At 42.7% G+C, this 27,867-nt stretch overlaps 2 protein-coding genes and 1 long non-coding RNA gene across 10 annotated transcripts in view; 1 reads left to right on the top strand and 2 right to left on the bottom strand.

Moving 5' to 3' along the window:
* Window positions 1-1,867: 1,867 nt before the first annotated feature.
* LOC115592729 (uncharacterized) lies at window positions 1,868-3,008 on the bottom strand. The gene is made up of 2 exons (XR_003986208.1): window positions 2,921-3,008; window positions 1,868-2,178 (listed from the first exon to the last, which is right to left on the bottom strand). It is a non-coding gene; the product is annotated as an uncharacterized LOC115592729 (long non-coding RNA).
* Window positions 2,069-17,635, top strand: ark2ca (arkadia (RNF111) C-terminal like ring finger ubiquitin ligase 2Ca). Of its 8 annotated transcripts, XM_030435787.1 has the most exons (10): window positions 2,069-2,267; window positions 3,291-4,737; window positions 4,873-4,974; window positions 10,612-10,912; window positions 11,724-11,852; window positions 11,985-12,114; window positions 13,372-13,476; window positions 13,900-13,995; window positions 14,090-14,202; window positions 15,684-17,635. In XM_030435787.1, exons 3-10 carry the CDS (start codon window positions 4,953-4,955, stop codon window positions 15,799-15,801), a joined length of 1,014 nt encoding a protein of 337 aa, XP_030291647.1. In that variant the 5' UTR covers window positions 2,069-2,267; window positions 3,291-4,737; window positions 4,873-4,952; the 3' UTR covers window positions 15,802-17,635. The 8 variants fall into 8 exon arrangements, with proteins under 8 accessions (XP_030291647.1, XP_030291646.1, XP_030291645.1 ...); XM_030435786.1 differs by having other exon boundaries at window positions 3,291-4,974; XM_030435785.1 differs by lacking the exons at window positions 3,291-4,737; window positions 4,873-4,974 and having other exon boundaries at window positions 2,130-2,267; window positions 13,903-13,995; window positions 14,102-14,202.
* A 3,246-nt stretch (window positions 17,636-20,881) lies between these two features.
* loxhd1a (lipoxygenase homology PLAT domains 1a) overlaps window positions 20,882-27,867 on the bottom strand; it is a 29,971-nt gene continuing 22,985 nt past the window's right edge. Inside the window, exons 36-41 of the mRNA XM_030434972.1 lie at window positions 26,567-26,744; window positions 24,156-24,341; window positions 23,703-23,873; window positions 22,201-22,339; window positions 21,746-21,901; window positions 20,882-21,666 (exon numbers count right to left, since the gene is read on the bottom strand). Coding sequence (XP_030290832.1) covers window positions 21,186-21,666; window positions 21,746-21,901; window positions 22,201-22,339; window positions 23,703-23,873; window positions 24,156-24,341; window positions 26,567-26,744 — 1,311 coding nt within the window. The 3' untranslated portion in view covers window positions 20,882-21,185. The remainder of the gene's footprint in view (window positions 21,667-21,745; window positions 21,902-22,200; window positions 22,340-23,702; window positions 23,874-24,155; window positions 24,342-26,566; window positions 26,745-27,867) is intronic.

The raw sequence follows: 27,867 nt of genomic DNA, 5'->3' as shown, positions 1-27,867 counted from the left end.
AGATGGTCTTAGATTTTGGATAGCGTGATAAGACATTAATGGTGTCTTGTTCTGGTCTTAAAGGCTGCGTTACAATCAAGTGATATCATTTTCTGAACTGTTCTACTCGTTCTAATACCTTCCTCTAGCCACTTACAGTCATTGTATCCACATTACTGATGATTACGGAATAGAAATCTCATGATGTTAGCATTTTGTGAGAGTACCAATAGTCAAAACTAACAAACCTGTAATATGTGTACAATGCTTAAATACTTTCTGATGTAAAAGCACAAAAACCACCATCTAAAAACACAACAAGAAATGGCCCTCCATTCAAAATCCCACTTGAGGGAAGCTGAACTTTCCATCTCCGGCTGCTCTTACTATGCAACACTCTTTGATGCCGGGGATGATCGATGCTTAAAAGACTCACTCTGAAGGGGAATAGAAGTCACCCTCTCCCTCTTCCTTCCAGAGAGCGATGACTGACAGGACTGCAGTCACAGATGGAAATACTCAGGCTCTTGAGAACCAATTCAATTAAAAAATTCTCTGCTATTTAGGATTCATTCCTCGCCTGCCTAGATGAGGCCGCGGGAGCTTAAGTGACACAAGCCTCCGACTTGCCCAGTTCATTTTCTTGGCCCCTGTTGACATCTATTGCACAGCCCTCGCAAGCTCTGTGTTGTTTTCTGTGTTTTAAAACAAGTCCCCGTCCACTTCAGTTGTTCAGGAGAACGCTGTTTTGCTGTGAGCCTCCAGAACAGTTTTGTGGACTACAAAACTTCACCCGCCTTTCAATTGACATGAGGATGAGCAGATAATGTCTGGATTTTCATTTTTGGATGAACGTATCCTTTAATCTTAAAGGTCCTGTCCATAAGAAAAGTTGATTCTTGAGCCTCGTTCCCAATTCTTCAAATACTGACGAGTTGCGGTTGTAGGTTGGGCATGGCCATGAATGAGACTCAAACATCAACTTTCGCTTAGGCTACATATAGCACCTTTAGATAATGTATCACATGATATCAATTGATTCACGTTTTGTTTTTAAAATCTGGGTAACTGGTTACTGTGGCTGGTGAATGATTATACAGTAATTCCTTCTGAAATGTAAATCTTCGGAAGCTACAGATTACGAGGTAATATTTGATTTGTATTGTAATTCTTTTAAGAGCAGGCCCCTATTTTAGTAGTATGCATCTGAAATCCTAAATAAAAATTAAATGTCTCCACCTCTATATCTGTTCTTCCTTTTACTTGTATTAACTCATATTGACTTTTATTGTCTTTACATTGTCTTTGTTTGGCTCATCTGTTGAGTGTTTATTCTGTTATATTGTCTTCCTTGAGCTTCCTGCTCTTGCTTGATTGTCGGAAACTCTCTTAAAGGTGCTATATAAATCAAGTTTATTATATTATCATTTATTTACATGTTGGGATGAAGTGTCTCCGAAAAGAAAACAGCGCAATGAGTCAGTATTTGAAGGGTTGGGAGACTCAAAATCATACTTTTCTTACAAATAGCACCTTTAAATAACGCATCATATGATATAAATTGATCAAATGTTTTGTTGTAAATCAGTGTAACTGGTTACTGTGGCTGGTTGATGAATGTACAGCGGATTGGCGTTACAGATTACTGGGTAATATTTAGTTTTCATTGTTATTGTTTTGATAAGCAGGCCGCTATTTCAGTAGCACACATCTCAGATCCTAAAGAAACAGTTTATGTCTGTCAATGTTGGGATGAAGTGTAATTTAACAGTCCCTGATAAGATTGAAGTAACAGATTACTGGGTAATATAACGATATTTCCATTGTTATTGTTTTGATAAGAAGATCCTATCTCCATCTCAGATCCTAAATAAACAGTACATGTGTGTCATTGTTGGGATAAAGTGTAATTTAACACATTAACATTCCCTGATAGGTAACCAGCAGCACTAAGCACCTTATCTGGGCTTGCTGGATCCGTGGATCCAGTCATGGGAGGGGGCGGGCCGTCCAAAACACAGACGTCCCCGCCCCGGCGCTCATCCCGTTGGTGGAGCAAGGTGCCAAAGCCTGAGGGTCCTGATCGGAGGGGTCCAGTGATTGGCTGCTCGGGTGTGTGTGTGCAGGCAGCGCAGCCTGTCCGTTTGAATGTGCTGGGGACTAGAGGGGATCATTTCCATGGACCATCTGTCTCACTGGCTGCCCACACAACAAAGAAGGACCCAGGATGGTGTTAGTACATGTTGGATATCTGGTTCTCCCCGTCTTCGGCTCAGTTAGAAATAGAGGTATGACTAGCTCTCTGTGTTTCTTTATCCTAACCCTAACAAATTCTCTCGGCATTTTCCCCTCTTTTTTAAATGTCCTCAGTTGATGTAAACAGAGCTGACACCTGCTAGCGAGAAAGAAAAAAAACGCGAGCCAGCACAACCGCGACAGTCTTAGCGTGGATAACGTTAGCTCTCTTGCTAGCCCGTAGAGTCGCGCGGATTTTAACGTTAGCCCGAATAAAAAAAAACGCAGTTAGCACGAGAGGAGACATTTTATCTCACAAAACCCGCCGTGTTCGGGTATTTTAAGGGCCTATTACGGCACCGAATGACTGCAGCTGTCAAATGGCAGCCCCCCGTTTTTTTTCCCTTCTCCTTTTTATCCTCAGCTGTGCTCGGCTAGCGCGGTCTGCCTCATTATCTCGCACTGCGCGGTGCTTACAGCGATTGTGTGCAGTCACCTGCTAGCTAACGTTACTGATACCGGCCACATCTCACTAGCTCGGCTTTAGCTAATAACATCCAACGTCTCTTGTCTGGGATTTCTGACATTAAATGTGGCCGAGCAGGCAGCTTGTACATCTCGCATCCGAGCGGACTGCTGGTAACATGTCAAGGGGGATGTTTACCCTCTTTGTGCGCAACTGGCATCGAGTCAGTTGATTTCTTACCCTAACATTCAGGAGTTAATGTCAGTTAAAGGTCCTCTCAGTGTAACGGCCATACCTCTGAGTAAGAGGCAATGGCTGGTCTTTAAAAAAAAATAGGGGGGGTTTAAAATGGTGCCCACAACCAAAAACAAAGCGTCAGATAAAAAACAGCATAAATATGAATAATCACACTCGCTGAATTGGGCTTATAACAACAACAACAACAACAGTAACATCACCCTCCATTGCAGTAGGCTACCTGTGTTGATTATGTAATAATAATGATAGTAACTTGACGTGCATTGTTAAGAAAAAAAAAAAACAAACTACATGCAGTAGCACCAATGATTTCATTGTGCTTTTATTTGTGTTCTTTTTTCCTGTTCCATAGTATCGAGGCTGGCTCTACATTCCGCATTTCTCAGACCTTTGTCCCCCTCCATTGTGTAGCTAACGATCATCTGCTGCTGTCTGCCGTAGCCTCTGCCTGTTCTCTGCATCTAGCTGTATTGTGAACCCCTTCTTCCTCATTTCCTCTTTCCATCTGAAGACGACATTGGCATTAAAACCGAGTTCCCACTCATACCGTATCCTTCTGTGTAACAGACTAAAGAATAACACCTTCTGTAGAAAAACAACAGTTTGTCTTTATTTAAACTGTCATGTTGCTCTTCAGTGAATAACCCATTGTAGCATTTAGACTTGACTACAGACTTGTCATTGTGATTCTCCCATTCAGTGTGGATAGACTACATTCTGCTGTAAATTTCTGTAAAGTGGATACATTTTGATCCTTCCCCCCGATCCCATTCGATTACAGCCAGGCTTGATCGAACTCCTCAAATCGTCTCCATCCCCCCCCCTATTTTGCAAAGGTGCATTGTACCAGTCATCAGTAAAAAAAAACAAAAAACAAAACACTTGTATGATCACCTTCTCGAACAGTAATTCACCAATTGGCCGATAACCCTGCAGCACTTAAAATTGATTTGTGTGATGTTATTTTCACCTTTTTATGGTCCACTGCACCTGTTATAGTGGCGTCCAAACAGCTGCTCATAATCCTATCCATGTGTGAAAGCCTTTGTTCCCCCGCTAGCCGAATTGATTCACAATAAATTGGCGAGACTCAGGGCTAACTCATCTTGCCATTTGAAAGAGAGAGAGAGAGAGAGAGAGAGAGAGAGAGAAAAAAACAAATTCCCCTTTTTTCAATCCACTCTCATGCACAGCCCCCGTCTCAAGTCGTTCCTCAAACACCTCCAGAATGCTATCCATTTTACAGGGATGTGTATATCCTGCACTGCTGTAGAACTCCTTTTAGAATGAAAATGTCTTTTATTCTTTGGTTGTGGTTTTCTACCTTATGTTCTTTGTATTAGATCCTAATGCATGGTCATTTTTATACTTTTGTTTTTCCACATTGAACAGCAGATTCCAATGTAAACTTTGTGTAGAGATGTCCCTGCTATACTGAAATGTGCTGTAAGCATACACATCTACTCATTGGATGCTGCTTCTGTTCTGTTAACCCTACAGAGAGCATGGTCGGGCCTTGCCTTTGGTCTTTATTTGCATGGTATTATTCTGGTTATGTAGGATATATTACTCTTATTATTACTATTATCACACAGTGCCACACATACTAATATTTTCCAATAAAGACTGTAGTTTTCTTTCTAACCTTCAGTGTGCTTTTTGCTGATTTCCATGTGTTCCTCCCCTCCTCCCTCCACACTGTGCTGTCACTGAGACGGTCCCCTCACTCTTTATGTGCTCTCATTTTCTCAGCTGTCTTTGACAGAGTTTCTTCAAGTCGATGCTCTGCTTACTTTGGAGTAGGGGCAACTAAAATTTCTATGCATTCAGAGAAAGAAAAAAAAAAAGCATGTTTATTTTCAAACACACCGGCATCTATATTTAATGTTAACACGCTGTCATTTCCTTCCTAATCCATACACTGTGGTTTATAGAACAAAACACAGCCTCCCTCACATCCACTCTCATTGGTGTTCATTGGTGATCACTTAACATTGGAACAACCTCAGGCGTTATGGATAAAATCCTCTGTCACGGTAATTTTGCATTTAATGTCTATATATGGTTACATTTTCTATTTTTTGCAAATGTAATAGAAAGAATTGCTTATCCATAAACCAACCACAATATGTTTGGCTAATCCAGCAACAGAAATACCAAAAGAAACCAGTTCACTTTAAAACATTGATGCAAAAACCAAAATAAAAGTCCAATATTGCAAAATATGAAACTGGTAAATGGTTTGACAAATGAATCGTCTCATGGTACATGATGAGCTCTACTTCGAGGTGTTGACTGCTTGGTATCTAAACAAAAAAAGACGTTTTTATTTATTACATACTGTATACATTATATTGGGGTACATTCTATGTGTTGTGTTATGAAATATTTCAACACCTAGGGAAATCCTGTTGTGTGCCTTCTGCCGCAAAAGTATACAATTATAGAGAGCCCAAGTCCCAACCCTTCAGCCGTGCCCGATGGGACCTTATCTCAGAAAAACATTGCAGAAGTTCATTTTTGATCCTGTGTGAATTGTGCCTTGAATGACGTATGTTAGTCCATTTAAAATATATTTTTGCAAACCAAGAAAGTCGCAGTTTTTTCGCAAAGGAGGCAAAATACCTTTTGGTTTTGTGTAAAACAAGTCAGGGAACTTTATCATCTCCCTTGATATGTATCACTAACACCAACATGGCTGCTGCACAGGCACAAAAGAAGCACTAAAAAAAGTTAAGTTTACAATACATCTGGCCACTTTTACACCCACAGTTATGCGAAAGGAGAGGTAGTTCTGTGAGCTAGCTAATATACAGGACCTGGCTCGAGTTATCAGGTTTGCTGGGCATTTTAATGTCACTAACATGACTCTTGGGTATGTCGTCTTTTTAATTGCATTCATTCCCAGTACTAATATCATGAGTTTTATGACAAACTGCGATCTCGATCTTTTAAATTGACAAACATGTATTTCATGGCACAACTCAAACTGCAACATATTTCTTCTGAAGCAAGGTCCCATGTTGGTCCACCAGAAGGGACGTGACTTTGGTTCTCCATATGACAAGATTGATACCACTTTCATGTCTGTGTACTAAATACGAAGCCACAACCAGCAGTTGGTTAGCTTAGCTTAGCACAAACCATTGAAACAAGGGAAACCGCTAGCCTGACTGTGTCCAGCAATAACAAAATCTGCCTGTAGCACCTCTAAAGCTTGCAAATTCACACATTATACCTTTAAAATGTTATTAGCAACTGTATGGGGCGTTGGGTGCCAGACCATTTCTTGGCTGTGAAATAGTCGCCAATGATAGTCTATCCCCATAACCCTCTCTGAAATATGAACATGTAATTAATTTGGTTTTTGTGTGGATTGAACAGAGGACAGTTGTGCGCTTAAGTGTTGCTTCGGGTGGATTTTGCCTATTTTAGATGGAGCTATGTTTCCCATGGCTCCAGTGTTTGTGCTAAGCTGAGGTAACCAGCTCCTGGCTTTAGCCTGACAAACATCAAAGTATTATTAATCGCCTCGTTCATTTTGGTTAATTAATTTCGCTCAGTCACCAAATGGCAACTGTTTCAAATGTGAAATGTCACCTGTGTCTCTGTGTAAACTATTACCGCCTTTCATTCAGTCCTTGTGTTAATAGGCAGAACAGACCTTGGCATACTTATACAATTCAACTCTCGAGTCATAGAAAGCAGCATGTCACTGCTCACAGGTATATAATGTAAAAATAAAGTCATTCAGTTAAGCTCTTGTGACGACAGCATAACTAAAGCCAATTCAGCTGACATGACAAGCGCACATGAGGCTTTTGATGATTTATGGCAGGAGGTCTGTGCTATCGTTAAATTAAAAGTATAGAGTAAACATTTTTTATTAATAAATAATATTTACATTGTCTGACAAGTTCTGATTGTGATAATATACCACAATTTTTCATTTCTCCTCAATGTAAAGGTTTAAAGGGTTGCTCTCAAACAATGCGTTTAAAAAACCATCGCTTCTGTCAAATGTTTAAAAGGGAGGTGATTTGTTACAACATGCAGCACTGGCTCTGATGTCATTAATTTTAAGTATATATTATTTTAAATATAAACTCAACAATTTCAGTTTTAAAGTGAGGTTTTTCCTCGCTGTCACTTTCCAGCCACTTGAGCCTTACATCTGTTCGCGGTGTCTGAAATAGTCTTGAGTTATTTCCGTGCAGACACAAGGTGTGTCTGAGACATGTGGGCGCTGCAACTTTCCCCCCAACAGCAAAAGACTTGAATAACTCAGCAGCCATAATGCATATGGTCTTTCACCGTGGCTGCACCGGCTCACAACACATTAATATCAGATGTTTTGTCTTCCACCCCGGCACCCACCCCTGTCCTTATTTGACCGATGTGTAGCATCAAGGTCAGAGTGGTGTGCAGGCGTGTGCCGTGGTCGAGTCATTTTGTATGCAGATATTCAGTCCAACATGGAGGCTGATGGCACTCATTAGTCCCTCACTGTGACCGTGAGTGTGCTAATCAGTGATATCAGCTGGTGTGGCGGAGGGTTTTTCGATGAGAGGCTGCACACACAGGGCTCACGGTGTCACGTGGTGGTAGACCACCGCACCAGGGCAGAAGACAGGATTATGTTGGAGAGGAGGTGTGATTGTAAAGCTGCAGCGATGGACGATGGAAGCAGGAGGGGGGGAGAGAGAGAGGGAGAGACAGGTTCGATGTCAGACTGCTGCAGTCGCGGCTGGGCAGGGCTTACGGGCTGTCACTCACACAGGGACACCATGCCGCAGCCACAACGTGGGGGAGGGGCTGTCTGTGCAGCAGCTCAGGGGTGAGGAGAGGTGGATGAGTGTGTGTGTGTGTTGATGGGTGGGGGTCTGTTCTGCACCAATCAGGCATTTTCTGCAAGTCCGAGTGGGAACAAGAGATGTAACAATAACAAAAATCAGGGCTGCTACTGCTGGCAGCACTGCAGTATGTCAAATATTAATGTCAGACGTTCATGCTGTGAAAGAGCCCACAGACAAATAATGTGATATTTACCCCAAGCTCCATGCTGAGTCCAGTCTTACCGGGTCACAGGCGCTATACAAAAGTGACGTCCAGCCTTTTACCAATCCAAACCACCAAGTCTGACATTTCTGCTCTACTTCCTCGGACAAATGTTGTTTTCAGTTTGCTCGCAGCTCTCGAGGTTCACTGGCTTCACATGTCCCCAGGCTACATGAGCAAAACAACAGCCATGAAAATATTACATATTTGCAGTAACTAAAGGAATAGATTGACATTTTTGGGGTATATGCTTAATTGAGCAGATTGATATTGTCATTGCTACATCCAGCAGCTGGGTTAGCTTAGCTTAGCACAAAGACTAGATTTGGGAGGAAATGGCTCTATTGCATGGCTGTGGCCTAAGGTAACACAATCTGGTAACTTTGTTATGCCGTGCTAGCTGTTTCCCCTTGTTTGCAGTCTTTGTGCTAAGCTAGCCAGCTGCTAGCTGTAGCCTCAAGACCCTGACACATCAAACGGACATCAAAGAACTAGCTGTGATGAAGGCTGGCAAAAGGAAATAACTCCGATAACGTCGGTGTGGTTGAGCAACAATTTTTTACAACACTCTCGCTAATATAGTCAGTTCTAATCAATAATGTGTTGAGAAGATGCACTAAATTGGTGAAATCACGGATACTACAGCGACAGGCTCAAGGGGGCTCCCCTTTTCTTTTTTTTTACCTGTTTCTGTTTTCATTCACTGATCCTAGCCACCATTGATTCTACAGGCTCAATCGGCCAAAAAAACACTGACAAGGGCCTTTTGGTCCCAACGGTCAGCTACTGTTACGGCCTTTGTGAAAGGTAGACATCTTAAGTGGTATCAATCTTCTCTAACTCTCAGAAAGTGAAAGCAGTGCGAGAATGTATGTAAATATAATGAAAGACAAGCAAATCTATCTACATAATTGAACCTGACATAAGTCTTACAGAAAGTTGGTTAGTTCTAGAAATAAGCATTCAAAGGTTTTATTGAAAATGCTGTTTTTTTGACCAAATTACTCAAGATCATTGATGATGGCAATATTTAGCATTGGTTGTATTCACTCAATCAAGTTGCTAACCTAGATCTTCATAAATTAATGATACTCAGCACCAATCGCGAGTCCTGTTATGGAAAACGTTGGTTCCAGTTAGGTGACGAGACGCACCGGAAGTCGCGCCGATAATTCACACCAGGTAACATAGGGGCTAGAAATAAGGTTGATAAGCAAATAATTCCTAACTCAAGTATTTTTGTATCTTGATTTTAGCACAATTTCAGAACAGACATCTTGAAATGGGATTTAGTATGTGTCCAGAACAAGATTTGAATCTATAGCCTTTGCACTGGATGTCATGTGCTCTCACCAGTGTGCCACCATGCAAACTAACAACAGGCGATGTGGCTTAATAAGCATATCACTAAGTGTATTTTTGAGTCAAAAATATCTCAGTACACTTATTATAAGGCACAATGACCTAGAAGTAGAATTTCGGTGAGATAAATGGGAATGTTTGCAGACCATTTCTGCTCGTTATATTGGCTGATTTTTTGTATTTCTTACGAGCAAGGAACACCTCAAATTCCATGTTTAAGTGGCATTTTTCCCCCCAACGTGCCAAACTATAGCTTTTAATAAATGGACTAAATGTAAAGATTGCACATGTACATGTATATTTAAGAGATATAGTGTTCCGTGACCCGTCTGCTGTTAGCAAGTGCTAAATATATCACGGGCCAACTCCTCTCCTCATATTAGACATACATCGCCACTTCGCGTTGCTGTTTAACAAGTCCAGCTATAATCTGCCTGACTCATTTTGAAAACACAACAGCAGATGAGTCAATTATTTCAAAGGCACAGTGCTCAGATAACTCATTATGCACAGTGCACAGTCCGTCCTCAGTTCAGACCCTGCTGGCTGGCTGCTCCCTGTTCCAGAAAGCTAGTTACGGGAAGCCAAAGAAGTAACTGTTTGTCCCCACCTCACCCTCCTTTTCTCCGAGCTCGGAGTAATGCGTATTGATTGTTTCGTGCAACTCGATACCGGGGTGATTCAGTGGGACTACCGTGCAATCTCATGTCTCATCCACCTCTTGATATGAAGGGTGGGGGAAGGTAGAAACGCAGGCGGATAATCTTTTGTTGTTGCCGTGGAGGGTTTTTAAATGGTAACTCTGCAGCCGACCATTTGTTCCCTCAAACGGCAGACATGATGTGGAGTCTGCATCTATAAAATTGACTAGCCGGGGTCAACAGACGGCCCTCTGTGCTGTAGATCATCTTGGAAACACCCCAGGCTGTTAGTGAAGACCCATCCTTCCTGCTGGCTGCGCCATGGCAAGTGGATCGGCAGGCCACTGGGTGCAATCTGTGTGTGGGTTTAGATGGTGCTCCACGGGGGTCCCAGGGTCTGTGTCCTCCATCTGCTGTTGTGTCTGTCTCGTCTCTTCTTGTGTCAGGTCTCCTTTGTTTTTATTTTCTGTCTGTGTGATTGTTTTTTGTGTGTATCTGTGTGCGAGAAAGTTGTTTTTGCTGTTCTGTGTGTCATCTCACTGGTCCTTCTTGGTCGTTCTGTTTTGATCCGGCTCGACTCTGACCCCCTTGCGTTTATCCCCCCCCCCGTAGGAGCGCACTTCACCAGGCATCAACACAGCCATGCTACCTCCTGCCGACACTTTCACCTGGGCGCTCCCCAGGCGCCCATCTCAGCAGAGTTCCCTCTAGGACACGCCAGCCAGCCGCCTCAGACCGGCTTGGCCACCCACCTGCCCCCGGCACACCATCCGCCCCTCACTGCCCTGCCCGCGCCCCCTCAGTTCCAGGATGTGCCGGGGCCTCCATTCCTACCTCAGGCCTTACACCAGCAATACCTCATCCAGCAGCAGCTTCTTGAAGCGCAGCACCGCAGGATTCTCCCACACTCCAGGTACAACTACTACCAGCACCCAAGAGTCACACTTGAGTCATAGTGAAGATATTGAGTTAAAATATTACTTTGGTAAAAGTGAAACTCAGTTATATGAATTGTTAAAATAGTTAAATATTCACATGTATGCATATATTATGTACATTGATAGAATGTAGTTCAGTACACATTTGAGGTTCTTGTACTTGATTATTATTTTCTGCTGCTTTATAATTCAACTCCACTTGATTTTTGAGGCAGATACAGTGCGTTTTTTTTAGTTGTTAGCTACTTTGAAGTACATTTTTAAATTAATGTATTTTATCAGCAAAAGTACATTTAATATCACACGAGTACTATTCCTCTGGGAAAAGTAATATTTTAACACAATATTTTGTACTTACTAAGTATGACATTTGTGTACCTTTAACACTGGGATATACTGTGTGCTGTTGGTTGACTGATTATTGGCCCGGCTGATTATCTTATCCAATAACAACTGTTTCTCCAACCACTGAAATCAGTGTTTATTTATTTAAATTGCATTAAATGCATTTACTTTCGCTGTGATGCAAGTAACTAGTAACTGAAAATATCATATATATATATATATACATGTAGTGAGTAAAAAGTACAAAGTTTGCCTCCAAATGACGTGGACTGGAAGTACAAAGTAGCAGAAAATTGAAATAATCAAAATACAAATACCTCAAAATTGTGCTTAAGTACAGTGCCTGAGTGAATGTACCTTAGTCACATCCATGCAAATACAGATATGCACAAGAGAAGAGAAAACCAAAGTCAAATATTTGTGTCTTCTGTCTCGTTGCAGAAGAACCCAGGAGCGTATCCCCCTGAACCCTCACCGGCTGCGCTCAGGCTACGAGTACTCCCCTCCCCTCCACGTTCCCCAGCCAATGACACAGCAGCAGCAGCGGTACCTGGCCGAAGGCACCGACTGGTGAGTCACCGTCGGAAGATAAACAAGAGTTCTGTGGAGTCGAATAACGATCCCCTCCTTTCATCTCTGCACCCATCTGTCTGTCACTTTGGGTGATGATGATGATTTAGTCGCCTGCCTGTCTGCCTGCAGGGATCTCAGTGTTGATGCCGGCCTCCCTCACCACCAGTACCAGCTCCAGCAGCTTCCGCAGCACTATCAGCATTACCTGGCCTCCCCTCGAATGCACCACTTCCCCAGGAACACATCTTCTGCACAAGTGGTATGTTGGTCACCCTGTTATTTCTGTGCCCTGGCTAAAGGCATTATGTTATCAGATTGTCCGTCCCATTCCCGTGAACACAATATGTCAGGAACGCCTTGAGGAAATCTAAAATTGGCCCAAACGGCCACTTGGACTCAGATGAACTGATGAGATTTTGGTGGTCAAAGGTCACAGTGATCTCACAAAATACCATTTTGGACATAACTCAAGTTTTCATACGCTAATTATGACAGACAGGTCTAACACAAATTAACAAAATAATGAAGTGATGACATTTTATATCCAAAAGGTCAAATGATGAAGCTCACAATCAGTCCTCTGCACATTAAGTGAAGATGGCAACTTTCTCACTTAATATCTTTGATTCAATTCCTTTTTAAGTTTTCACAATATATACAATATGTAATAAATATACTTATAGATATAAAGACATACAAGAGCAAGGCGTTAGTTCTTTCAGAATTATTCTCTTATTTGTCCTGTAATCTATCTTCGTCTTTAAGCTAATATTTTCTCCAGTGATTTGATATGTTCTAAGGCTGCAAATGCAATGATGACATTTAAAATGTATTACTTATGAATATACTGCAGTGATCTAGTATTGCACTCCTGTAGTTGGACTGACAAGTAAATATGTTGAATTAAAAAGGATGAAAAATCAATGCAGCAGAACCAGAGATATCATATTTTTAGTTCCATGTATTGTTGTCAAAACCTGGCATGTACACACTGGCGGACTGGCGATGCAACTGTGGTAGATACAACATGATAAAGTGCCCTCTAGGCTGCCCTTCAGATGCCCTCTCTTCACAATGAATATATCACGACGTTTTTTTCGTTTTTCCAGAGTCCATGCTTGTAGTGGCTAATGTAGCCTTGGGTTACAGCGATATGAGATTTTATTGTAAACATCAGGATTTCATAGTTTCAGGGAATAAAAACAGAAGGTTATGTTTGGTTGAATAATTCACTGTATTGTAAACTTCACATAAACTTGGACTATAACCAGTGTACTGATGCAACCCCACTTTATCCTCAAGCAGAGCTTCTTTTCAAGTGCGTGATTTAAATGACTGTATCAAGAGTTTTGAGGACACGCCACCTCTCTGCAGCAGGCGTTCGCTATTCTACTAATAAAAAAAAGTTTGGTGTCACGCTTCGGAATTCTCAAAAATGGGTTTTTGTTTTAAAGCGATCCATCAGAGCAGTGGTGGAGAAGTGACTACAATATAATGAAGCGTTCTCTTATTCTAGGTTGTGCATGAAATCAGAAACTACCCGTACCCGCAGCTTCACCTGCTGGCACTGCAGAGCCTGAATCCTTCGAGGCACGCCACCGCCGTGAGAGAGAGTTATGAGGTAAACCAGATTCCAAATGCATTTGGTACACTTTCCAAATCGAGTGCCACCTCATTTGCATTTTTATTTAGCGTAGCGCAGAGACATTTTACTTTGTCCAAACTACTAAAAAAAACAACCTCACCTCGAGTTTAGCAGCCAAGTTTGCTCCGTTGTCGTAGAAGTTGCAAATGTTTTACTTCTCGTCCATCTTGGCTTTAAATCCGAGCTCCATTTCCATTCAAATCAAATGAAATTCTATTTATGCAGCCCAAAAATCCCAATCACATTACCTCAGTGGGCTTGACAATCTGTACAGCGAGCGTCATCCTCTGTCCTGAGACCCTCAGTTTGAGTGACGAAAGAAAAAAAATCCCTCGAAGCGGTTCCATTATTTGTAGCGGTGTCTGTTTTTGTTTATTTACCTTTGTGTCTGCTGTTCAGGAGCTGTTGCAGCTGGAGGACCGGCTGGGGAGTGTAAGCAGAGGGGCCGTTCAGACAACCATTGAGAGGTTCACCTTTCCACACAAGTACAAGAAGGTAGGGGCGAAGTAAAACGCAGACGCAAACCGCTCGACGTCGCCATCGTTGGATTTTTCTGACTCTACCTTTTTGTCTGTCTGTCCGTCATCTGATGTGCGAACAGAGGAAGCCCCTGCAGCTGAAGATCGGGGAGGACGAGGAGACAGATGTGGATGAGAAATGCACAATCTGTTTGTCCATGCTGGAGGACGGGGAGGACGTCAGGTCAGAAAATGCTTCGTAGCCTCAGAATCCCACCTTTTCTTTAAATTAGCTTTAAAGAGACTTTAAGCCAGCAAGCGGTTAGCTTTAAATGTGTTTGTTTCTGAGTTCAGGGTTGGAGGAAATGCAGAATTGTGTTTTTTTTACACTTGACTTTTCGTGACGGATTAAACGAATGAGATAAAACATGTTCATTTGGAGCTTCAGAGGTGGATTTTGTTCTGTTTGGGCAGCCAGGCTAGCTGCTTCTATTCGTTGTGCTAATTTTCTCATCTGACTCTCGACTAGAATGCAAATCGACGTATTTCCCCGAAATGTCAAGTTATTTCTTTTAAGTAAATAAACTGAAATATAGATGCACACGTACAGGATTTAAGCTGATGCTGTGGGACTCAGCTGCTGTCCCTGGGAAAGGATTTGTCAGCAAATGCTAATTATATCACAAACCATTAACCAGCAGCCCTGGTCTTCCCTCTTGTTCACATCAGAAATAGAGTGTCGCTCCGTGTTATAACAAGTCCAGCTTTAATCTGTCTGATGCGGCTCGACACAGCTGACACAACAGTAGATGAGACAGTTAGGAGGTGGATTCTGTCACTGCCTTTCAGAGCCAGGCTAGTTTTTTCCCCCCACCTGTTTCCACACTTTGTGCGACGCCGAGCTAACCGGCTGCTGGCTGTCACTTCGTGCTTCTAAATGTCCCTCGGGATCAACAAAATATCTGTCGGCTGCCGTAATAATATGGCCAGATATGAGAGAGGTATTGATCTTCTCATTTAACACTCTGCCAGAAAGCAAAATGTGGAACTATTTATTATTTATTTCAACAGGAGATGAAGGCTTGTTTTCAAAAATGTAAAAAACATAAGATGGCTCCATACAGCTCATCTGGTGTAATCCAGGTCTCCGGATGCCCGGAGATCCCAGACTGACTTGATAAGACGTTATTTACACCCTTTTTCATCGAAATCTTCACCATAGCTGCTGAGATAAAAGCGTTTGACCATCTGAAGTGGGTGCACGAGCTCGGCTGCACATCGAGGGTGTAAATAACATCTTTTCAAATCAATTTGAGCTTTCGGGGCTTCCGGAGAATTTTGATCACGAAGTACGGAGCCGTTTTATGTCTTTCTTCACCCGGCTCTCCATCTGCACAGCGCCGATTAGATAATGCATTTTGGGTAAACTTCTCCTTTAAGCAGTTACATATGTGTGTGAACCTACTGTGCATGTGCATTTAAAAGTCGGAGAGTGAAATCAGGGGCGAAGAAGCGTGGCAAAGGAAGAAGGGTCGGTTTACAGCATTTGGAGTCTCAGCTGTCTGGAAGGCATGTAGGATTGATGACTCAACAGAAGTCGCCTCCGCGTGCCTAAAGGAACAAAATTAACTCCCTGCTGGCTTGCTGAAGTTCTTCAACTATGCACCGCGAGAGTCACGCCTGCCAAAGTGAATTAAAATGTGCCTCTGTCTCTGTGTCCTCCAGGAGACTGCCCTGCATGCACCTCTTCCACCAGGGCTGCGTGGACCAATGGCTGGCCACCAGCAGGAAGTGTCCAATCTGTCGGGTTGACATCGAAACACAGCTGAACCCCGACAGCTGATGAGATGAAACACCCCTCCTCTCCTTGTCAATCACCCTGGCGTGGTTCCTGCTTCCTTCCACCCCGGCTCTCCGGCCCCCCTCCCCTCTACACCCCCATCGTTGGGTGCTTTGCCAAATGTCTCCAGACTTCACGTGACATCATCACCCTTCTGACTCACGCTTTACTGAGCCAAGCCAGGATAACTAACTGCACAAGAGAGGCCGCGAGGGTCTCTCTTTATATAGAAGCACATCCCCTCTGGAGGCTAAAGACACGCGAACACACACACACATACTCATGTACACAGGGTTTACTTGTAGCTTGCTGGTCGTAAGTGGGGTGTTGTTGCTGTTGTGGTGTTGTACTGTAGGTAGCTCCGGGCTGTGTAGCATGTCCTCAAAGCCATGACTTAATGTCCTGAGAGTGGAGAACACTGAAACCCCACACTGAGCTGGCTACTTTCTCTCTTTTTCTCTCTCTCTCTCTTTCTATATATATAAATATATATATTTCTCTCTTTTCAAAACACACTTCAATCAAAAATGAATATTCTGCCACACGAGAAACTAAATGCTCTGATGCCATGTCTACCTAAAGATCATTTGTGGTCGTAGTAGAGTAGCAGTAACCAACCAAGTGACGATCCGGTGCGTTTGTGCGCCGGCTAGCTGAGTGTTTTAAAAAAATCCTATCATGCAGCTTTGACATTTTGCAATACAGTTGTACATTTACCTTTTTTGGGTCGGTGTCGTGTGAGGTGGCGTTGTGTGAGTAGGTCTCCTTTGCTGCCGCAAGAAGACGATCGGAGCAGCGAATCGAGTCGTCGTGCGTTTTTAAAAACTAAAAAGAAAAAAATAGGTAGAAAGTGTTTTTTTTTTCTTTTTTTTTTTTTTACCAAAATGCATTTCGTCAACGTGTAGCTTGAGCCTGACGCGCAGGTTCACGTGTGTGTGTATGTAGGCGTGTGTGTGGGTGTGTGTATGCGTATGCGTGTTTGCTCCGCCTAACAATTGAGTGGATGGTCGGAAAAAATGTGTAAGCGTGAGCGCGTTTGAAGGGTTTCGAGGCGAAACACCTAAACTCGCTGTAGGTTAACGGCCACTGGAGTGCTTATACAACACAAAGCCAAAAAAAAAAAAAAAAAGAGGATGATAAAAAGGAAAACTCGGCGCGCTGCGGAGAGAGGTGGGAGGAAGACTTAGCTGCCCCTCGTACCTGTGTCTTCATCTGGCGCGGGGCCAGCGGCAGAGCAGCGCCAACTGAACAATGCATGTTTCGCCGTCGACTCGGGCTGTTAGCTTCGGTAGCGTTTACTCCTTCGATTTTTTTTTTTTCAAAAAGGTACAGAGATGGCTTTGCATGACTTAGTTAATCTGAGCTGTGACTATCTTCTAAACACTAACAAACAAACAAACAAACAAACAAAAAAAAAAAACTGAGCACGGTTGTCAGCGGCTGCTCCCCCTGACCTGTAGCGTGTGTTCACCCCCTCGTCTCCCTGTTGGCGGCAACGACGGGACTCCTCTTTGTTGATGTTTACCTTATTGCCTAAAGAACAAGCACATGTGACAATAGTTATAGCAACAAAAAAAAAAAAAGGTTGTTTTTTTTTCCCCTCGGTATTGCATCCGGTTTATATTTAGGTATAGATTCATGCAGTGTTTCAGCGGAGAGAGGAGCTTGCGTATTGATCTTGTGTTATTTGTGTGACAGACCTCCCCTCGTGGTTGCTATGCTGGTTGCTATGCTGTATCGCTAGAACATGTAGAACGTGGTGGTGCGACGGAGGCAGCCTCGCTCTCGCGGTGCACACAGGCAGCAGGAAAGACGTCCAGGCTGTTGAAACAACTCAGTTATCACTTCTTCTTCTTTCTTTCTTTATTTCTTTTTTTTTTTTTTTTTTTTAACCCTTTGTGTCTAGGCGGTTGAAAAGGACGCCTTTAGGACCCTCTCTGTCCTGCGCACTGTGATAGTAAAGGATGAGACTTGGCTCAGACGCTCTTCTCAGCGGGCCGGGGATCAATTAACGAGGATTACTCCTCCTCCTCCTCCTCCTCCTCCTTCCCTGTCGTGTGCACTGCCAGTGTTGTACGCTGCCTCCTCCTGTAGTGGAGTCATCCGTGATGAAGTTTTCATAGTTTACACAGGGTGTTGTCAGTTGAGATGCCTTAAGTATTTAACAATCATAATTTATTACTAACTGTAGATATTGTGGGTATGTATTTAATTTTTATATAGTTTGTTTGGGGGGCCGGGGGGGAGGGGGGATGGGGCGACTGAATCATAATTTATTTATTTAGAAATAACACAAAAAATGCTATGAAAAAAAAACTATTACCTCATTTTTGCATTGTTTTAAATGGGAATGCTTTGCATGCAGTTGTACTTTTTTTTTTTTTTTTTCTTCCGGAACACTAAAAGCTAAAGATTAAAAAAAAAAAAGAAAAAAAAGAAAAAAATGAAGACCCCTGCTGTTCGATCTCCACAAAAGCTGGCTGTGCGATTGTTTACTGTCCAAGGCTGAGCTACTGAGCCCGCTCTCCGCCTCTCTCTCTCTCTCTCTCTCTCTCTTTGTCTCAGTCTCTCTCTATCTCTCTCTCTCATGTGGTGCTGTGGATCTTGGTTACATTCCATTCAATGCAATTTTCTCTGATCCCCCATGCTGTGATGTAGTGGACAAACTGCAATGAAGTGAATTGGTTTTTAGTTTGATTTTTTTTTTTTTGCACTCACTTGTTTAAATATGGGAACCCTCTCACTGGCAAAAAAACAGTTTAAAATAATTTAATATTAACACTAAGAAGAACTCTGGCTTTTTATTTATTTTTAATTTTTTTTAACACTCTGCTTCTCACAATGCACTATGGGTCTTAATAATGATCGTCTGTGAAGCATGTTCCTTCTTCGCTTTAACTCTTTGTATCTCTCTTCTTCAGTTTCATCTTTCCGGTGTTGTTTTCTGTTCTTTTCTCGTCGTAGTTTTAAGCATAACAAGTGCCTCGCTTTAAGTGTTTTAGGAGATATTTCCATATTACCGAGACCATTAATAACAATCAGTCCATGAAGCCACCATGCCTTATTGGTTGCATAATTAATTAACAGAATGAGTCACGAAAGGAGCCATTTGACAGGTCTACAAAAGCCATTTGCTCTCAAAAGTCAAGCTGTTGGTGCGTGTCGTGCTGAAGCATTTACATATTGTGGAAATCGTTCTCCGCAGAGGCATGTCTCACTGTGGGCTTTACAAACACTACACAACTTCTTCCTCAGTTTCACCTCCTTTTTATTCTGTCGCTCTTCATTTTCTTCTCCGTCTTTATTTGACCGTCCGTCTCTCCTCTCAGACTCTCTAATCCTCTGTTTCCTTTCACAGTTTTCAAAAAGGAAGGCAAGGGTTTTAAAGCACAACCTTTTTCTAAAAATGCATGTTTTCTCAGGTTTCGATATAGTCTCAATGGTTTAATAGTATATGGTGAAAAATATATACAAAGAATATAACAGAAAAGAAAAAAAACTTATTAATTTTGTCGCTGTTTGAAACTGAAAAACAAAGCTGAAGAGAAAAAAATATCCCAAAAAGTGCCAGTGAAAGGGCTGCCGCCATCCTCGTACGAAACTCTGCTGTTTAGCTGTGACTGCGCAATGTTTTTCAATATAGGATATTTTATCTGAAAATAGAATTATTTATCATTAATATTAAAGCAATAGCGCATTAATGGTGATGAGTGTGTTGATGAAGAAATGGATGAGCATATTATGGGTAAATGTTAGATTCACATGTGGTGGAATTTTGTACTTAATTTATTATTACTAATAATAATAATGATAATGATTTGCATTGCTAAACCCAAACTGTTCGTTTTTTTGTTTTTTTTTATTATTATTTTAATTTTATTTCATGGCTTGTATATTATCCTTTTGTATGTGCTCTTTTTGTAATAAACTGGATAAAAATGGACAAGGACGTGTGTGGTCTAAGCTTTTCACCCAGGTCGTCAAACGTGGTTAAAATTCGAGTCTTTGACACTTATAATTAAAAAAATAAAATGAAGCGCTCTTTATGCCTTTACATCAGGTGGAAACATTCTAGATGCGCTGAGTATCAATACACATTTTATAAAAATTCAGCTTGGAAATATGGTAACTAGAATCGCTGTCTTTAAAGCCGCAACAATGGATTTTTTTGGCCACTTGGGGGCAGCAGATCAAGCCGTAAACCCAAAATGGACATATTATCTTATAAATCTGAAAATAAAGTCAGCTTTTGTTCATTTGCTCAAATTTTATTTCATATTATTATATTATATATATATTATATTTTTATATTAAAGTTATGCAATGTTAACGTTAAAGGTACTTTGAGGGCTCTCTAGCTAGCTGTTAGCAACCAGGCTACATGAACCAGCAACATCCTTCTTTGACTATTTTTAATTATCCGGGAGTTCGGTGGAGTCGGCCACTGCCAAGATGGTGACGGCCAGAGCCACCCAAACCCCAAGGCTCGGCTTTGACACTACATAATTGTGTTTAGTTTGTTTTTTAGCTTCACAACCTGAAATGAAATGACTCACTGTCATAATTTGATACATTAGGTTCATTAACATTTGAAAAGTCTAGAAGAGCCACATAAACAAATAAGTTTCGTCCTATATGTGTTAGCCGTGTGCTTAACCAGAAGCTAGCAGTCTCAAGCGTTGGAAGTTCCAACAACATGGACGATCTGGGTAATTTTATAGAAAGGATGTTGTGCTTTTTTGTTTCTCATTATACGTCCACAGAGCCGCCACAACGACCTACACAATAGTTCTTCAGAAAAATATGGCTGACATCACAGAGACTATGTCCAGGTTTTATATAGCGCAAGATATTTTTGGGGGGGGGCGTTGGGCTGCTGGAGTTCAGTGTGTGTATTAGAGCTTTTCCACCCAGAACTGCTGCCTGCCTGGAATAAGAACAGATTGATGACGTACAAGTAACTCGGTGAGTCTTCGGGCCATAAAAACAAATGATGATGCTGAAACACTCTGTGGGTCTGCAAAAAAACTGCGGGGCAAACTAAATAAATAATGTTGTGGATCAAACAGGATGAAAGCTGCGATTATGAGTATCACAAAAGAGTTTAATCTTTTATAAAACCTCCGTTATAACAAAGCAACTGAGGAAAACCATCCCTGACATATGAATTGTATAAAGAATGGCACGTTCTGTTTCCTGACCGAAGAGATATTGTCACAGTATTTCATTCACAGGTAGCATTAAATATTCGGCTATGATATAATAAAAAAAACAATACGAATGTAAAAATACGTCTCAGTTCCTGAGATATAAAACGTGCCAGAGCAGAATCTCTTTGGTCTTTGCTTTTAAACATGAGGGTAGATCTCTCTGCAGTAATACTTTTTCTAATATTTCGGGTAGAGGACCCTGAAGATCTGCCCGTCAGCCCTCTTAGTGTCCAGCCACTTCCCGCAGAGAAAGATGGTGGTGACGCCGTTGGCCGTGTTGGTGACCTCCACGCGGTCTAGCAGCCACCCGGGGCTCAGACCGGAGTTGTCGTGCTCCACCCGGACTTTCTGCAGCTCTCCCATGTCCAGCATCTCCAGCAGGAAACGGTCCGTCTGCTCACGCTCGAAGAGGTTGCGGAACTTCTGCCGCAGCTGCCGACGGCCCGAATCTCCATTGGAGCCGTAGATGGTGATGAAAACGTTGGCGTCCGTCCCCGCTCCCTTCTCGTCGCCTGTGATCACGATGATCTCGTATTTGACGGGCACCAGGCTCCGAGCCTTACTGGCAAAGCTCTCCAGGGTCTTTGTGCACTCGAAGGTCAAGAAATCGTCCCTCTTCGGAGAGAGAGGGATGAGGGCTTTGCAGGCGAAGAAGTACCTGGAGGTGAAGATTAAACAATAAATGTTTATGTCACCAGCAGACGACATGATGCATGTAACGTGGGTCACTGTCTTACTTGTTTCCCAGTTCCCTCTCGGTGACGACGACCTCCTCCACATACCAGTAAATCTCCCCCTTTACTTTCTTTCCGTCCTTGGGCGTGTGGCCCAGGCAGATACCAGCGATGTCACCCAGGTTCTTGGACGAAAACTCGAACCTGTCAACATTTCCCCTTGAAAGGAGAAAGAAGTAAAGACATTAGAGTGAGTAGCAAGTCCCTTTTAATTGGCCCACGTACTCGAAATTCATGCCGCTGCCAATTTGTCCCGCGTCAGACTACATTTCCTACAGGACGGGGTAATGTCATCGCAGCGGATTGCTGCGTTCTCCGGAGCTCAAGTACCTGAGCTGGTGGGATTATCATAATAAGTGTAAAGGGAGAATTAGAGCGGGGGAAAGCGCGTTTTCTCCGCGCTTTTTTCATGCAAACAAGCTGCAGCTCATTGAGTTAATCTTGCAGCAAATACCTACCGCAAGAACCGCTTCTTCTTCGAGGAGTTCTCCATTACAAATTCTTTTGATCGGCCCTTCCTCCCCTCGAGTACAATCCAGGCATTTTCTTTGGTCTCAGCTTCGTCCGTGTCTCCAGTCGTGACACAAATTTCATACTCTTTAAGGGAGGAGACGCAGACAGGAAGTGTGAATTGTCTCAGTTGTCCTCAAACAGACACACGTAAAATATACATCGTATGTAAAGCACAAAAATACAAACGCTATAGTCCTCAGGAGTTTCATGACATCAAACAAAGGTCCTTTCCTTGCAATTTGAGAGCATGACTTATTGATTTCATGTTCAAATAATTCACTTCAAGCCCGTTCCCTACAGGCAGCTATATACATTTGTACACTTTTTCAACCGTATTCAAAGCAAATGTGCCCCCAATGAGGATCAAGCACGGATCATTTCATTGGTCAGCGTTACACCTGGCATTCTGCTTGTTTGGGGATTTTACCAGGGTTGCTGCACAAAATTTCTGAGAGCAGACATTTCTTGAGCGCAAAAGAAATCTGTGCAAACAACAATATACCTCTGTGCAAACATACAGTTTGAGCAGAAGCAGCTAAGTGAGTGCAAGGGCAGGAATTTGAGGGGAAGCGTTACAAACGTTCCATTTTTCTCTATATCGTAGTTTTCATTGTTAGTGTCCACCATTCCTGCACCGGAGAGAATGCGACATGTAACCCCCGGTCATTTTCATCTCATGGATGTCAGCCTCTTTGTTCCCCCCTTCACTCTCTTTTCCACCGTGACTCGAAGTCACGGCTGAAGCCTCGGTCACACTGCACGCCCAAGTCCTCAGATGACTGTACTGTACTTCCTGTCTTGTAATGAGTATCTTGCCGCCGTCGCTGTTTGCACAGAACATGAGTAATCAGAGGCTGGGGGTCACACACACACACACACACACACGAGTCCAAGTTGTTTGTGTTCTGTTTTTCAGACAGCAAGGATAAAACTGAAAATGGGGAACTGCCTGCTGGTACTGTGGTTCAGCAAGGACGACGCGGTTACAAATACGGGAAAGCTTGTGTGTGTGCCGATGCATCCTGATAGAAACATAGAAATAGATGCATGGCACGACTGGATTCGGAGAGCTACTGCAGATTACAGCAGGGGAGAGAAAGCGAGAGAGTCGAGAGGAGAGGAGTGTCCGCTGTTATTGGCCGTTTCTTGTTGCGAGGCTGTCCTCACCGAGACCAGATATTTAGCCAGATAGATATCAAGTGGGGTCTGTGAGGCATCGGCGAGCTCTAGGATGGCATCTTTAAACAATTAACTTCCAGCCAGTGGAAAAATCAGAGCTGAAATCCTGTTACGGGAATTCAACTTAATGCCTACTGACTGTTGCTCCTTCACTTTAAAAGCCATACAGCAAAATACAAGCAGGCTTTTACTGTGAAGATGCCACCAGATGACAACATACTGACATCTTAAAAAATATTCAGCTTTAAAATGCGTTCCATGTTCTTACTCGTCTTCTCATTGAGGTCTAAGTAGTCGTTGTTAGCACAGGCCAGTTCTCTCATTATCTGTCCGTCGTCATCGTTCTTGGCGAGCCAGCGGTCGCAGGGGAAACGGAAAGTTTTGTCCATGATCTCATCCTTCACGTCGATATAGTCCAAGTGCCATCCCGGTGCAGGACCTGAAGACAAACGAGACAGGAAGTAAAGGGAACAGAACCAAGAGTGATGCAGCAGACAGTCAGGCCAATGAGTGAAATGCTGTGTCAGCCTTTTCAGGTTGTCTCAAAGCCAGACGGTGACGTAGCAGTTGTTAGCGTTCGACAGCAGCTCCACTGAGCCATCAACTTTCAGGTTTCATCAAAATCGAACAAGCAGTGACTGAGACTTTTCAACATGACAGTTAGAAAGAGCCGATTTAATCAGCCCACCAGGCAGAGCGAGGGTACATCTGAGCGGCTGACCTGAGTTGTCGTGCCAGACGCGTACTTTGGAGAGATCTCCCATGCTGAGGATATCCGAGAAGCGGAATGTGTCCACCTGCTTGCGCTCAAACTTGTTGGACTTGTTGCACTCTTTCAGCGCCAGCGTCCCCGTGTCTCCGTTCTCTCCGAAAATTATGATCCACACGTTGGCGTCAGTGCCGGCGCCTGTGGGGACGGGAGAGAGTCGCCCATTTAGAGAAAATCATCAGATGCCCTGTTCCAATTTTCTAAATGCAAAAACATTGGATTGGATTAAACAAAGACAATGTGACAAACGGTGAGCTTGGTAACGTATGGTGTTTACTCTGCTTCAAGGTGCAATATGTAGGGCTAAGAATTGGCATCCTGTCAAATTTACACTCCAGAATAACCAGATCACCAGAAGAAAACCGTTAGCTAGTTAGCTCAGTTAGCGTTGCAGCTAGCAGTCTAGACAGGGAGCTCCGGCACTGGGAGTGTTGGTGGCCGGGGTGAACGTTTTTTATGTTTTCCAATAAAATTCTTACATACTGCACCTATAAATCTGAATAAGCCCAATAACACCAAATGAAATCAGTTATTATTAATGTATAAAAAAAGGAGGCTATAGTTTGATTTAAACTATATATTTTTAATGACATTTCTGATTGGATATTTTAAATTATTAAAGCTAAACAGCATAAAGCTGAAAAAATGTTAACTAAAAATCCACTTGTCCTCATCTGTATTAATTAAAAGTGCCTCGACTTGATAGTAGATCTTTTAAGCTGAGCTGCATCTCAACTATTGCAGGGATTGGTTGAATTATTTGTAGGAATAATTCCTGAGATTTCAAAACCCTGAGTGTAAAACAAACTGAGCAGCAGAGAAAATCTGCATTCAGTGACTCAGGCAGCACATCTATAATCCCGCTGTGCTTTATTATTTCATTACAGCGGGTTAGACACTAAGTGACTGTGTATTATGGGATGGTGAGCACAAACCTCACTCAGACTGCAGCATGTTTTCAGTGTCCTAGTTTTTTTCATGCGTCTGTACAGGATTTTTTAAATCTGGTAGCTCTAATGGGTAATTATGATGTGTTGTTATGAACATTTAGCTGTTTAGATATCATTGAAGAACTTTAAAATCGCATTTTATGTTGTTTTTACCTTTAAATTATCTTATACCTCACTATGTGCACATGTGCATGCTTAACATTCAGTGCATCTTCACGCTATACATGCAAATCACTCCCACAATGATCCCAGAGGAGACCACTGCTTTGTGCACAGCATCGCCCATGTAATGTTGTCTGTATGGGTGTGCCTGTATGTGTGAGTGTGTCTCATTATTCCTCCCAGAGCCCCAGTCGTGGTGCAGTGCTACGTCTTAGCTTCCAGTAAGTGCCAAGGGCAGAGAACAGTCCCTTTGAAGTCGGCTCAGACTTCTCACCACACTATCGTATTGATCAGCTGCACTACAGAGCTGCAGAAGAATTCTGCATGAAGAAAAGAAGGAGCAAAGCCGTGTGGAGGGTTTCTGAGGGGGATTTCTTTCACTAGAATGTTTCAGTCGAACAGGAATTATTCCACATCCTCCTGAGAGACAAAAAGCTCTGCACAAGGACGGGTTAAAGGAGGATCTCTGTATCACGTCTATCTAACTCAGCCTTGACAGTGATGTGAAAGAATGAGATTACAGACATAAATAGCCACTTCTGGCAGTGGCACTTAGTTGGCGACACGTGGATCCACGCTATCAATCCACCATCCACCTTGCCATTAAAGCACCTACGCACAGGTGCCTTCCTCTTAAAGAGTTCAGAGTACAATCACCTGTGAGGTGATGGGATGGTGGACCCAGAACACACACGACAGACGAAACGTCTCATCTGACCTTTGAGTCAGAATGGCTGAAGGTTTTCACCGATGAAAGAGGATGTCTGAGCCGCTCGGCTCACTGAGTGTCCCTGAACCTGAGCTGACCCAGAGATGGATGGATGAGTGGATGAGCGGCTGGGTGGGTGAGTGGACGAATGGATAATGTCGATGTAGCAAAGAAGTGGACTTGAAATTCCCTCATTTATTAAATGTGTTTGAACTCTTCAGACCACCGTACCTCGTAGGCCTTATCCAAACACTAACGGTGTTCCCCAAAGATCAATCCTCGGCCCCCTTCTTTTTCTGCTAGAAATCTGACTTGATATGACAGAGACCCAGTTTGCTGTATAAAAATATGCTGATAAATTCAGACTTTTTAAATAATGAATCACCCGTAGACATCGCTTTGTTTTAAGGAGACACAAGCCAAAATATTGGGAACCACTGCTTTACATACAATGAATGTGATGATGTAAATATAGAAATACATAAAAACGTATCCTGAGTTTTTACTGAGAAAAATGAGGAAAAAGAGAAAAGCACTCTGACCTGCACAATCACTGGTCTTGACCTGGATAGTATAGGTGGTGAGCTCCACCATCATCTCCTCGTCTACCACAGCAGCCATCTCGCAGATCATGGTTCTTTTAGGTCCGTGTAACCTGGACAGCCAGTCCTCATAGGTGAACACAGACACCTCCTCCGTGGTCAGGTTACGCATGATCACCTGGATTCGCAGAGGAAACTCATCAAATACAATACCACACTCTAAAAGGTCATTCAGAATCCTGACATAAATTTGATAACTCACTGTTAAAAACATCTATGTATATGTGTATGAATGTACACATTTCTTTAGAATTAACTATTACGCTTACAGTTGTTATGATGTATTGCAGAGACCGGCTTTTATGGAATAAATATGGATTCATGTTTAACGAGACTACCTAATATAAGACAAAAGACACAGGATTTAACCATTAAGTCTGGTGGTATATGGACTGTAATATAAGACTTCACTATTACAGCAATGTTAGCCAGAAGCTCTGTGAGTTTCTAACTCACCACAGTGCTGCTTTGTGCTAAATGCCAATATCAGCATGCTAACTGACTGCATGGCGAGGGTGTAAATAACGTCTTTTCAAAACAGTTTGGGTTCTTGGGGCTTCTGGAGCTTTGGATTACACTATTATAATCAGATATTATTCACCGTTACGTCACCCAAAGTCATATCGTGGACACTAATGTTGCAGGTATGTAAACAAACCCTGCTTCTCTCAGCATGTTTGATCACTAGTCCTGAGAAACATGTCATTACCGGGCAAAGACTCGGCTCAGGCAGCCACACTCGTATAAGCTCTCCACTCTGCATATTTATTTGGGCAGATTACTATGCTGGCTGTCTGCCCGGTGCACTGTTGTGTCCATTTCAATACACAGGCCCTGCAATCCATAAAGGCAGCACATCTGCTTGTGATGCTGAACACACAAGGCTCTGTGCAGGGTCAAGTCAAGGAGACGTTCGCAGCCGCTGAGTCCCAGGCACGGACGGACAGGGCTTGGTATTGTTCCTGACTGCTCTGCTGCTCTGCAGGCATGGTGCCTTTACCAGAGGAGACATTTGCATAGGAAATGTGTTCTATTTCATCAAAGAGTCCGGCCTGAGACTTCAGACTGAATTTGGAGGTGAGCAGTGATGTTGTCCTCACGGGGTCGGCCGAAGAGAAAAAAGTACAGAACATTTTTGGGGGAATGTAAAGTATATTAATGCAGTCGATTAGAGCGCCCGACTGTGCATTCACAATATGTGATATCTGCAAATTTAAAATGAAATGTTTTCTCTCTCTGCT

The sequence above is a fragment of the Sparus aurata genome, chromosome 12, assembly GCF_900880675.1.
Source record: "Sparus aurata chromosome 12, fSpaAur1.1, whole genome shotgun sequence".
NCBI classification, from domain to species: Eukaryota; Metazoa; Chordata; class Actinopteri; order Spariformes; family Sparidae; genus Sparus; species Sparus aurata.
The sequence above is the reverse complement of the archived record's forward strand: the minus strand, read 5'-3'. Positions and strand labels throughout refer to the sequence as shown.